Genomic DNA, 12,999 nt, shown 5'->3' with positions numbered 1-12,999 from the left:
CCAAGGGGCTGAGCCAGGATTCGTTCCCACTAAGCTCTGCTATATATTTCAGTCTCCTTGACAGAAGGCTCCTGGGTGGCAAGAACTCTGTCCCTAAATCCTACGGACAGCAGGGGGTGGGTGGCTATTCAGTGACAACGTGGACAGGAGATGCTGAGGGGCTTGGGGGAGGAGGACAGAAGCTGGGGGAGGATGGGGAGGGGTCTGCCGCAGCTGGGCAGGGGTCAGGGACATCCTCACTTGTGGGACTTCTTGGTGTTGGCCCCGTCGGGGCCCTCGCCACAGTCGTAGGCCTGGATGGTGAAGGTGTGCTCCTTCTGGGCCTCGCAGTCCACGGGCTCCTTGGCCCGGATGAGCCCTTCTCCTGTCGCCTTGTCCAGGATCACGGCCTCAAAGGGCACCCCAGACCCATGGAGCCGGAAGCCACAAATCTCACCTGGCCGAGAGGGGAAGGGAAGAGTGAGGCTCCGGTGCCATCCCCAGCATCTCCTCCCCCGTGCTCAGATGCCCCACTTTGGGTTCCAGCTTCACCTCTCCTCCCAAATCCCTGCCCTTTGGCTTGTAAGCCTGAAAGCATTAATTATCATACATATAGATCCACCCCCCAGGATCCCTGAGCAGCAACTTCTCAGAGCCACCAGGTCTGAGAAATCTCCATGAGATAGACCCCTGCCTGCCCATGTCCTGCCTCTGGCAAAGGAGCCCATTCCCTCCTGCAGTCTACTTCTTCTTGCCCTCCCAACCACTTTTCTCTCTCCTACCCTGCCTTGCCCTCCCCCAGCCCCAGTTACCTGCATATCGCAGGGGGGCATCCTTGTCCAAGGCAAAGAGTGGTGGGTTCAGCAGGACAGTGTTGTCATTCTCCATGACGATGCCCTGGTATTCTGCCTCGATCCACGGCTTATGCTTGTTGGCTGACCCCCCCAGGGAGAAGAGGGGAAGCACCTGTGAGCTGGCCCTCCAGTCCCAGAATAACCCCTGTTGGCCAGACAAACTCATGCCCCAGCAGCGTATCCTTTCCGCCCCCTGCAGGGACACCTTGCAGAAAACAGGACTGAGGACAAGAAATCAACTATTAAAAGAGTCAGAGGGTCTCTGGAGGTCACAGCCTTCTGCTATAACAAGATAGACAGTTTCCATGGCAACAGCCTGGGGTGGGGAGGACCACCGTCTCCCGCTGGGTGCCAGGGTCAGGGGAGCCTTCTTTAGGGATTCTAAGTGAGGGAGAGGAGAGTGGAGACTGGGGGATCAGGGAGCAGGGGTGCGCCCTCAGGTGGTCCTGGGAGAAGGAAGGGATTGATGAAGCACAGACATGGAATTAGGAAAAGAAGGCGATCTGGAGGTTTCTTGAGGTCCTGGTTGTTTATCTTCCCTCCCACCCTACCATTTTGATCCTGATCCCTTCACTCTGCACTTCCCCAGCCAAGCCCCAACCCAGGGCATTCTCCCAGGGCAGAGGGAAGGGGAGAAAAGAGGGAAGCAAAGAGATATAGAACAGAGGGAGGGGACAGAGAGGGGAGGGGTGGACCAGAGAGATCAATGCCAAATGGCTGGACCCAGCAGGGCTGACATCCTAAGGCATTATCCAGCTGCCCTAGAAACACGAGAAATCCCCTCCCTGCTTCCCACTCCCACACCCAGAAAGACACACTCTGAACCAGGACATTCTTTGTCTCCGACAAGGCCACCAAACCCCTCACTCCCTGGACCCCACTTTTTGTACAGACCCATGGCTCAGTCCTGATTCTTGCCTAGCCCATCCTTCTCCCCCTCAACCACCAGCCGATTCAGGGTGGATGTGGCACACACTCAGGTCTCCTCTTCTACCAGACTCAGTCAAATTGCCTGGGAAGGGAGTCCGGGGCAGCCCAGCAGGCTCCCTTCCCCTCTAAACCACCCCCAACCCCAGTTGCGGGTGCTCCACTGGTTGCTCTACCTGATCCCATCATGCCAAGCCCCAGGCTCCTGGAACACATCAGTGATGGCACATCAGCGGGACATGAGCAGAGGTGAGCATATCACCAGAAGGAAACTGAGTCACCAAAAGGAAACGCATCCCCAATATTTTATGGTGAGCAAGAAACCCTGACCTCCATTCTTTCCTTCAACCATACCCCCCCAAAAGCCTTCTGGCATCTGAAGACCTGCCCCTTTCCTGGTGATGACCTCCAGAAGCCCCCTCCCGAATGCTAAGGAGAAAACCAAAGACAGTGCACAGGAGGTGGCACAGGAAGCGGCAGGAGGCTAAGAAGCCAGGCTGAGGTGAGGAGGTGAGGAGCCCAGGCAGGTGGAGGCAGGTGTAGAGGACTGAGGCGCAGCCAGGGCAGCCTCGACAGCCCATCCCTCCATCCCTGCTCCCCTCCCTGGCGCTCTGGGCCCCCGTCCTTTGGGCTGCCTACTCTCTCCTCTGCCCTCTTCTCTCCACTCATTCCTCGACTCCCTGCCTCTTCCCTTTTCCTCACCATTCATTCCTGATCTTCCTCTCCCTCTTTTATCCGCCTCCACCTTTGCCCCTTTTTGTCCCCTCCTTGCTCCCGGGCTTCATCCCCTTCTCCTTCTCCGCTTTCCTTCTCTCCACTCTTCCAGGGCCCCCCACCCACCCCCTTCTGCCCTTCCTTGCCTTCCTCCATCTGCTTCCACCTCCTGAGCCCTCAGCCCCCCACCCCCTCCCCAGTCCCTCGGCCGGCCTCACCCAGCTGAATTTATCTGCTGTCTGCCAGAGAGGGCAGCTCTGGTAACCCGGAGCCCAGCTGTGTGCAGGCGGGATGCAGAGGGACACGCAAACACATACGTGCTCCGAATTGCTGAGCTGAGGGGAACAGTTTCTCCCCTCAGCATGGGGAAGAGACGAACCAGATGGCTCTGCCGCACACCTTAGTGCGTGCGGCACACCCCAGCGAAAACGGAGACCCACCAAGGGACAGATGTCACCCCTGGGGGCAAGTCCTTTCCAGACTTGAGACATCTACCTGCATGGAGAAACCTGGGGAGCTGGAGACCAAATGGGGGTCAAATGACCAACAAGAGCAGCACATGGGTAGAGAGGGACCAGAGAGGAGGACCTCGCCAGGGGGGCACTGGGGGAGAGGGGAAGGGGTCAGGACTGGGAAAATGGATGGGAAGGGGCATGGTCAGAAGAACAGACACCTGTGACGTGCCAGGGAAACTCACACCCCTGCCCACCCCCACCCCACGGGTCAGCTGTCCCTCTTTCAGTGCCCCCAACCCCCACCCCACTCACCTTTGTTCCCAGAGCTGGAGGGGAGCAGGGAGACCAGCAAGAGGGGCAGCAGCAGGGGGGCCATGGCGTGGTCTGGGGCAGGGCCGGGAGGGCGATCAATCGCTCTCCCCTGGGAGCCTCAGCCTGCCAGTGCCACCCTGGGGGGGGATGCCGGCGCTCTCCAAGGACGGCAGGGATGATGAGGGCAGCAGGACAGTGACAGAGGAGCCTGCCGCCCACGCTAGCCCATAGGGAAGACCCGAGCAGACCCCGACTGGGTGGCTGAGGTGGGGGACTTGCAGCGGCTCCTTCTCGTTCCCTCTCGAGCCCGGCGTCCTCACTCTCTCACTCCCACCCCATCCCCGCTACTGCAGGATGACGTCAGCACAGCCAGGCAAGGACTGATAGGGCCGCTGGCCAATCGGGTGGCTGGGGGGCCCAGGTGCTGCAGGGGGGGGAGGGGACCAATGGGACCGGGGAGCAGGGGCGGGAGAGCGTGTTAGGGCTTTTTTCCCCTGACTGCAATTTGGGGGTGCAGGAGAACTGCGGGGGCCAGGGCAGAAGCTGAAAAGCCATAGAGGGGGTGGGAAGTGAGAGGGACATTGGGAGAACTGAGAAGCTGGAGCCAGGGCTTGGGGAAGGGAGGACGTCAGCAGAGACTTGAGGGGAGCAGGGAGGGGCAGCACCCGTGTCACACACACCCCCAGTTCTGCGTTAACCTCTTTTCACACACAGCCCAGTCCCTCAGCATGTCCCCGCTGCGTGCCTCCTGGGAACCGGGAAGTAAAGCCCTCAGCCTCAACCAGACACACTGGCATTTCAGTTCCCAGCCCCAGGACACTGGAGACGCCACAGGATGGTCGGAAGAGCGAAGGGGCTCTAGGAGTGGGCCAAAATCAAGGTCACCGTGCACCCCTCACACACCCCGTCTGGGCAGTTCACCACCTGTCGGAACTCCAGGCCCTGCGGAGATGGACCTACCCACACAGATGTCTCTCTGACTCCCTCTCCCCAATTTTCCCACCACAACCCAGGCTGGACCAGCCCAGCTGATGGCAGCTGAGGGTGTTGGCAGGTCTGGGAGAGAGCAAGGGCAGTTGAGGGCCATGACACAAGGGGAATATTTCTGGGCCACATGGCCTGTCTCAAGGGGATTGGGAGTGAAAGTATCATCGATGCATCTAGGAGAGAAAACCAAGCCAAAGAGTAGAAAATTCTCACCAACAGCCAACCTCACCTTCTGAACTCCAAGTCAGCACCCCTCAGGCTGCTGAAAGCACCCTCTGTACTTGGGAAAAGCAGTTTCCCTGTGCCCAGTAGCCCTACAGGACAATCTGGAGTGCCAGAGCTCCAGCTCAGCAAAGGTGTCTGAGGGTGCTGCAGGGGCCAGGGATACAGGACTTTCTTCCCTGTGGCCCCTGGCCAGCTGGCCGTCCCTACTTTCCCCACCTCCTCCCTCTCACACCTCAGGGATCGCAGGACAGTGTCGGAGCCTGTGAGAGCCCTCCAGTCCACACAGCCCGCCACCCAGAGGAGAAACGGACAGCGGAAAGGCTTTTGGATGACTGACAGCCCTGGGCTCCTCCGGTTTCCTTCCACAAGAAAAACCAAGGTCAGGCACAACTCTGCCAAATCCCTGCCTCACCCTCAGGCTGCCCAGCAGATACCAGCCCCACACTCACCAGGGCAGAGGGAGAAGTCTGCAGGACTCTTATTGCAAAGGGTCCCAGTCCTATAAAAGCCCTGGTGAGCAGAGGCCTGCTCGCATGACCATCCTTATAGGTTGGGGGGACAGCCTCAGCCCCACCTGCCGGACAACACCCCCTCTGTCCCCACCGCCTGTCTCCTGAAGTCTTGGTCTCGTCTTGGCCCACAGGGACAATGCCTCCCAACCTCACCGGCTACTACCGCTTCGTCTCCCAGAAGAACTTGGAGGACTACCTGCAAGCTCTGAGTAATGCCCCCTCCTCTCCCTTCCTCTCCCTTCCTGCCCCTCGGTCCCATTGAGAAGGGGAAATTGCTGGGTTGGGACAGGGTGGAAGCGCTCAGGCTGCCGGCACCTGGCTGGGGATCCATTTCCAACAGGGGCAGTGCTAGGAGGGGCCAGTCCACCTTCCCGGCCGCGCTCAGCCCCCAGGTGTGCCTGCTGGCTGAGACACGGGCCCCCACAGACGTCAACGTGGCGCTGCGGAAGATCGCGCTGCTGCTGAAGCCGGACAAGGAGATCGACCACCAGGGCACGCACGTGACCGTGAAGACCCTCAGCGCCTTGCGAAACTACATTCTGGAATTCGATGTGGGAGTGGAGTTTGAGGAGGACCTGAGGGTCGTGGATGGACGGAAATGCCAGGTACTTTCCTCTGACTGGAGGATGGGGCGGATGAGCAGGTGCCTCTTAATCTGAAGCAAAACAAAGGGATCCTCCCAGCCAGAGCTGGGAAATGACCACCCCAGCGGGCTGTGGAGGCTCCAGGATATTAGTCTCTGGGACTAATAGGCTGCCGGTGACAACCACCCCACTGTCTCCTACACCTCCCTGTCCCTTCCTCGGGAAGAGCAGGTCTTCCCACGTCAGACAATGAGCAAGCACTCTTCACCCTCTGCCCAGGGCACTGTTGCTCACGGTCACAGCAGAGTTTCTTTTCCCATAGCCTCTGTAACTCCACTCTCTGGCAGTTCTTTCTGCTGCGTTGGTGTCCCTTCATGGTCTCCTTTGCAGATCCTACTTCCTCCACTAATCCCTTACAAGGGGGTTTCCCCAGTGTCTTGGCCATGACTTTCTCTCTTCCCTGCACACTACCCATGAGCTACCATGCCTTCAGCTACCATCCACAAGCTGCCCTTGGCATATATTCTTGAGCCAGAGCTGTCACCTGAGCTGCAGGGTGATGCTTCCAACTGCCTCCAAGTCCTTTCCATTTGTATATCCCGAATTCATTATCTTCCCACCCAAATTAATTCCTCCTTTTATATTTACTACTAATGGCAATATCCAGCCACTAAATCAGAGACATGGAGTTGTGGCCATTATCTCTGGTCCCTTTATGTCTGTGTCCCCAATGCTACACACATATAACCACATCTAATTGGTCATTTTTTTTTGCATTGTCTAATATAGTAGTTGCTAGTCACATGTGGCCATTGAACCTCTGATATGTCCAAACTGAGATGGGCTATAAGTGTAAAACACACACTGGATTTTGAAAACAATACCAAAAAAAGAAGGACTGTAAACTACATCATTAGAAATGTCTATATTGGTTGCATGCTGAAATTATATTTTGGATATTTTAGGTTAAATGAAATACATTATGAAAGTTAATTTTACCTGTTTCTTCTTACTTTCCTAATGTACCTACTAGAAAATGTTAGTTGTACTGGTGACTCACGTTATATTTCCACAAACAGCACTGTTCTAAATGGCTCTTGCGTGTTTCTTCCTAATCTTTCTCACTATCACCACCTTAATTCAAGCCTTGTCTCACTGGAACTTCAGCAACAGGTGCCCAAATTGCCCCCGGTGCTGACCTTCCTCTAATCTACTCCGCGTACTGTAGCCACAAGGATCTATCTAACTGTTAAGCGTGACCATGTCACTCCCTGGCTTAAACCCTTTCAGCAACACTCTATTCCACTCAGGATAAGGTCCATAAGCTCAAGGGCACACCTAAGGGTCTTTGTGGCCCAGCTCCGCTTGTCTTCCCATGCACGCTCTAGGCTATAGCCCCTCAGAACTATTTGTCCTTCTCTGGTATCTCTATGCTGCTTATTTCCTTCGTAGAAACCTCTCATCATCTCCAACCTAACTCCTAACTTCCCTGAAGACTCAGCTCTTTCCTGCCTGCTCTCATCTCCAAAATACTTGCCTGATATGACAGATACCTGTTTACTAACCCTCTATCTTTTCAAGGTCGTAATCTTCCTATTTAGCAGGGCTTTGGGAATGGCGGGGGCGGGGGGGGGTGAGTATGTCAATATAATGTTAGTTGGAAGACCCAGGCCCACCCAGCTCTGGCCCAGGAGGTTAGTCCCTCATTCCCAGGGATACTTCAGCAGTCCTTGAAACCTGAGAAAGCAGAAAAAGGAGACCCCCTAGTGGGAGACCCAAAGGAGCTCTCTTTTCTCCCAAAGACCCTTCCAGGTCAGCCAAAAGTATCCAAAGGACAAAGTCTCCATTCTTCACCCCGCAATTTTACCCCTGATTGTCCTGTCCCACCCCTGCTTTTCCCCAGATCCTTTCAGGCACAGCCCCCCCAGATGTCACTATGGAGGAGCTGTGGCCTTTAGAAATGGGGGAAGGGAGTCCTGCTTAGCGCGAATGAAGGGGCTGAAGCAGGACGTCTCTCCTGGAGTGAAGGTGGGCAGTGGGTGAGCTGTGAAGTATACTGGGTGCGCATCTTCCATCTTCCTTTATTCCTGCCTTCCCCTTTAGACCATCGTAACCTGGGAGGGGGAGCACCTGGTGTGTGTGCAGAAAGGTGAGGTCCCCAACCGGGGCTGGAGGCACTGGCTGGAGGGAGAGAAGCTGTATCTGGTAAGCTGGGCGACGGCCAGGAAGGGAGAGACAAGTGGGTGTATCTGGGAGAGGGGCCTCCAGCTAGGTTACGTCTCCTTGCCCAAGCCAAGTCCCTACCCCAAGGAAGGCCACCAAGGAAGGAAAACAAAAGCACCGGGACAGGTGGGAAGAGCAAGAACTAGAATGGCCAATATGAGCCCTGGCTGCAAGTCAGATGAATGTCCATAAATCACAACCATAGAGGTGGAGTTGAGCCATTTCACCTTCCCTGACCCAGCTGCCTTCCTTCCTCTGGGGTGAAAAGTTGAGGATTTGGAACAATGATACAATTGCCCATACATCAAATGCTGTAGCCCATGTATCCTGAAGGATCAAGTGGAGGCCAGGGACCTTGAAGAGGAGCCCAGCCCGTAAGGCCTGCCTTTCTTCTCCCTTCTTCTCGCCTCCTCTCTTCCAGGAACTGACTGCAAGGGACGCAGTGTGTGAGCAGGTCTTCCAGAAGGTCAGATAGCATGAGAGGAGCTGAACTCCCACCCACACAGCGGCCAGGCGGCCACAGTCCCCTCCTGCTTGGGCCCTTCAAGCCCAGGTTGCTCCAGGTCCGCAGCCCCTCCTCCCTCCGCGTCCCTCCTCTCTGTCCCCACGTTAATCAGTAACTCGCAGCCCCCAGGTCAAAGTCTTTCCTGTCTCACACTCCACTGCCCAATAGTGTCCTCACATCCAGTTCAAGGTCTGGCTCCACATGAAAGAAAACAGGCAAAAGGGAAAGAGCCCTGAGAATGGCCCAGCTCCTCTCTCCAGACTCCTTTGGCCCCTCATTGCCTTCTGAAAAAGAACTAGGTTTGGGGCATTTGGGGGTTAGTGAAAAATCTACCTGGTGGACCTTTTGGAAAACTGTGACTCGGGTTCAAGAATTTCAACAGGAGCTACTGCTAGTCTTTTTGTCCATTTCCTTGTCCTTATTCTCAAGAAAGCCTCATGTGCTCAACAGAACCAAACCCAGAGCCTGACCTCACCACACGGACTCCGTGTTTGCCAACGTCGGAACACATCTTTCTATTTATACTTCCATCCTGCATGTCGGGGAAGCGGCCTGGGCCAGGAAGAAGCCTCTGCCCCACGCTGGGAGAGGCTGGGGGGCCTCTAAACCATGGCCTGGCCTCCGTGTCTGCTTTGGGAAGGTTAGGCAGCAGGAGGGCCAGAAAAGACTGGAAAGGGAAGCAAGCAAGGAAGGCAAGGGACAGAAAGAGGAAGACAAGGGAGTGCAAACGGGGAGAAAGGGAGAAGCCCCGCAGGCCTGGCAGTAGGGCCCTCTGCTTAAAGGCCAGCAAACTGGGCAGGCGGGGCAGGGGAGAGCCTGAGGACAGCAAGCGCCCCCACTCCCAAGGCCCCAGAGTCACTGTCCTGGAAAACAGCCCAGAAGGGTGGGCCCTCCTCCCGACCTGCGGCGGCCTTGCTTCTTCCAGAATAAAAGTCAGAGAGAAGCGGGCTCCATGCGGGGCGGGGGCAGAGCCTGGGGGTGTTGGAAAGTCCCTGGTCTGAGCTCATCCATGAACCCCTCTGACCCCTCTTCCTACAATGGCCATACTCCCTACACACACACACACACACACACACACACACACACACGGCAGCCGACAGGGCTGGGGCCAAGAAGTAGGTTTGCAATACTGATTCTACCATCCACCCTGGAACGAATTTGGGAAAGAAAGAAAAGCACTTGGGATGGATCTGAATTGCTTGCTCCTTGCCCAGGCCCTCTGCAGAAGTTCCAAGCAGAGGGGGGGCGGAGAGCTGTCCTCTCAGCAGAGCCTCCAGCAGGAGCTCCTAGGACAGCTGGCTCCTGCCTTGTCCCTTTCCAAAGGTACAGGAAGCAGAAGGCAGGTGCTCCCGTGTGCACTCGCCCCAAGTCACCAGGTCTACACGGCGTCCTGGCCCACCGGGTGACGGCCTCTCACCGCAGGACTGTCCCCCGCCTCTTGATGGCAGCCCAGCGCCCCCCGCTGGAGTCGTGGCAGGGGCTGACTTGGGAGCCCGGAGGTCTCCACAGTGACCGGCAGCCCCAAGCTAAAGCGGGCTCAATCCCCCAAACCCGGGTGACCTGGGTGTCCAGACCATGCCCGCTGTGGATCCCCCCACCCACTCCACACCGCCCCTCCAGGAGCCAGGAGCCAACGAAGACTGGGAACTTCCACAGGAAGCAAGCAGGGAAGGCAGGGTAGCTGCAGAGGCATCTCAGGGGGGCGGAGCCGGGACCTGCTAAGCAGGTGGGGAGCTGGGGCTGCTGTTTCCGCCGTGGGCACAGGGGGGCGCTGCTCACTGCTCTGAGAGCCGGAGAGCCTCCGTTCCAGGAGGCGCGCACGTGTATGCACGCACGCGCGCACACACACACACACACACACACACACACACTCCCAACGTGCATACTTGAAATGAGGCTCCCTTTGTCCTCAGAAGGATGAGGAGGTCACCGGAGGGACCAATGTGAGATAATGGAAAGGCACGGGAAGGGGTCTGGGGGGCTCATCAGATGAACCTGGTGGGTTCCACCCAGCCCTCCCTGGGGCACACAAAGCTGAAGAGCCTGGAACCTATTTTAACGTTTTTTTACCAGAGTCTTAGGAGTAGCAAAGTCTAGCCACGCACCCCTCACCAACTGCCACGCCTCTGCCCTTGGTCACCCCACACCCGTCCCAGTAACAAAGCTGGATCCTTCCGTGGCAGCAGGGGACCTAGAAGTCACCAGGAGTCTTAGATCCCAGGAGAGAGCAGAGGCCTGACCATTTTAGCCCCTCGGCCTCCCCAAATGTTACGTCCTTAAAAAGGCCAAAACCACATCTGGTCTAGGCGTAAGTAAGGCTTAAGAGTCCAGCCATCCCGAAACGCCTGAGGACGAAGATGGGGGGCAGGGAGGCTGCCCCCTCCCTGGTCAATCCCTGCTCTGCCATAGGCTGCGCCTCCTCTGGAGCTCTCTGCTCCTGCCTGGGCTGGGAATCATCTCCAATACCCTCCCCCCAGCTCTTGGAAGTCTCCCCCAACCCCGCCCCCCCATCATGACAGCACCCCTGCCATCAGTGTCCCTGGGGACGTCCCCATGAAGCTGGCCTTCTAGTCTTCTGACCTGGAGCCATCCCAGGGCTGTGTCCGTGACTAAGCAGAGGTGAGGATGGGGAGACATGGTAGGTACAGCAGGAGCGGAAAGGATGGGGGTGAGGGGACCTGGGGGCAAATTGAGGGGCTCTGGGAAGGACCCTCACACAGCACACCTGTATTTGCATGGAAGGTGGAAAGAAGGAAATAAAGACGGCAGCCAAGGGGTGCAAGCCATGACCCAGAGCACCATACATGACCAGGGACCAGAATCGGCACCCACCAGGCCCTTCTCCCCCAGATCTCAGCCAAGAAGGTGGATCTGGGTCAGTTCTGTAGTCACCTGTGCTCCAAGCTGAGGCCACTTAGGTTCCAGGAGAACGAGATGGAAACTTTCACACTCACCCTTCCAGCAAGCAGACCACTCTCTTTCAAAAGCTTCCTGGCCTACCCTCTCACCGGGGTGAGCCTCCTGCCTCCCCATCACCACCCATTCCCAAGCCTCAATTCCTTTTGCCCTGACCAGTGCAGGGAGGTGGAAGCCCTAGAGCCCCAGGTTTGCCCCCCGTGGGCAGTGCCCAAGAAGAGGGTCACCAGCATGGCCAGGCCATTGGCTTAATCGCTTGCCTCAGAGGCTCTAGATGAACCTAAACGGCACCCAAAATTGGGAGAGTGTTGCAACGGTCAGGTGAGCAGGCTCTGAGGTCAAACGGCCCCGATAAAAATCTGGCTCCATTTTATTAGCTGTGAGAACATATACAAGTTACTAACCCTCTGTAAATCAGCCACATTTGCCAGTCATCTGAGAAAATACCAAGAGTACCTCCCTCTTCTTAAGAACGGTGTGAGGATTCCATGTAAAATCACTCAGCACAGTACCTGGAATAGAGTGAGCGCTGATGAATGCTAGCTGTTACTTCTTTCATTCCTTCCCTCCCACCTCACTTGACAATTGAAATTCTCTTACCAGGAAGCAAAGCCTTTTATTCTACAGTGAAGCACAAGGCATCAGCTGCTGAGTCCCCTGAGGTAACACAGTGACTCACATTTGTACCAAAGTTTAAGTGACGGAAACCGGAGAACTAGAGACACCACAGGCCTCTCCCTGGCGGTCCCAGCAGGTAAAACCTCTGGGGGTGATGGAGTGGACGAGGAGCTGTTGCCTCCTGCAGGGCTCCAGAACCAGAATCCCTCACCCCACATGAGGATGAGATGCATGCCAGCTGGGTCACAAGCTGCAGAGCCACAGCCTTTCTTGGCTCCCCACCAACCCAAGAGGGGGCATCAGTGCAGGAGAGAGGGGACCGATGTGGGACAGAGGGCCCAGCTGCCCAGCCCCAGCAACTGTGGTGACCACTGTTCACACAGAGCCCTTGGGCTCCACCCCATCCCTGAGTCCCCCAGGGGCTTCCCCCCAACACCCGCTGAAGCTGCACCATTCAAGGTGCAGGGGCTACATCCAAGCTCTGGACTGCTCCAGGCACCAGCTGCAGGTCCTGCCTTTTCCCCTTGACCCTCCTGGCTCCGTCCCCTTCTTCCCCTTGGATACCAACACCAGCAGCCCCCTTATCCCTGCCCTGGAGCTTTTCCTCGTGCTTTCTTCTTGCCTGAGAGGACTCCGCCCTCCTTCCCTGATCTGCAGAATATCCCATCACCTTTCTACACTGACACAGCTCTAGCAATCCCTCCAGTGGTGCCTCTCCTGAGGTCTCGCCAGCCCCTCCCCACAGATGAGCCAGTAATTGAGGGTCTACTTAGGTGTACTCGACTTGCAAACGTGTCTTCTTTGTACAGAGGGAAGGATGTGTGTTGTGCATGTGGCCTTTTCACCCACTGTTCTACAGGATTTCGGGGAGCCAGCATCCTCTTTCCTCTTCTGAATAAGCTGCTGCTTGTTCACTGACCTAGGCAGGCGGTGCAATGCAGAGCTAAAAGCTGGGCTTGAGGAGTCGCTGTCTCTGCCTTCTTCTGTGGTCTTGAGCAAATTCCTCCACTTCTTTGTGCCTTTGTTTCCTCATTCAATCAGTGAAGGATTGGACTGGTCCTGATCAGCTCTGATATTCTACGAATAATCTCTCATCTTCTACACCTGCCCCCTTCCCTCGGATTCCTTTCCCTTTCCCAGCTTTTTCCAGAAGAGGTTTGCACTGTATCCTTGATCCAGCTGTAAGAA

The 12,999-nt window shown here is 56.5% G+C and overlaps 2 protein-coding genes across 4 annotated transcripts in view; one reads left to right on the top strand and one right to left on the bottom strand.

The window, feature by feature from the left end:
* The window catches only part of CLSTN3 (calsyntenin 3), a 42,268-nt gene that overhangs the window by 23,959 nt on the left and 5,310 nt on the right, over positions 1–12,999 (bottom strand). The window contains exons 1-3 of one of the 2 annotated variants that reach the window (XM_004468134.4): positions 3,242–3,863; positions 792–914; positions 241–436 (exon numbers count right to left, since the gene is read on the bottom strand). In XM_004468134.4, the coding sequence (XP_004468191.1) occupies positions 241–436; positions 792–914; positions 3,242–3,305 (383 nt within the window). In that variant the 5' untranslated portion in view covers positions 3,306–3,863. Of the gene's footprint in view, positions 1–240; positions 437–791; positions 915–3,241; positions 3,864–12,999 lie in introns of those variants that run through there. The other variant, XM_071210155.1, reaches the window with a different exon arrangement.
* RBP5 (retinol binding protein 5) lies at positions 4,677–8,674 on the top strand. 2 transcript variants are annotated; one of them, XM_012528879.4, is made up of 5 exons: positions 4,677–4,832; positions 5,097–5,174; positions 5,392–5,570; positions 7,653–7,754; positions 8,194–8,674. In XM_012528879.4, exons 2-5 carry the CDS (start codon positions 5,102–5,104, stop codon positions 8,245–8,247), a joined length of 408 nt encoding a protein of 135 aa, XP_012384333.2. In that variant the 5' UTR covers positions 4,677–4,832; positions 5,097–5,101; the 3' UTR covers positions 8,248–8,674. The 2 variants fall into 2 exon arrangements, with proteins under 2 accessions (XP_012384333.2, XP_012384334.2); XM_012528880.4 differs by lacking the exon at positions 4,677–4,832 and adding an exon at positions 4,865–4,966.

This window comes from Dasypus novemcinctus, chromosome 20 (assembly GCF_030445035.2).
Source record: "Dasypus novemcinctus isolate mDasNov1 chromosome 20, mDasNov1.1.hap2, whole genome shotgun sequence".
Lineage (NCBI taxonomy): Eukaryota > Metazoa > Chordata > Mammalia > Cingulata > Dasypodidae > Dasypus > Dasypus novemcinctus.
The sequence above is the reverse complement of the archived record's forward strand: the minus strand, read 5'-3'. Positions and strand labels throughout refer to the sequence as shown.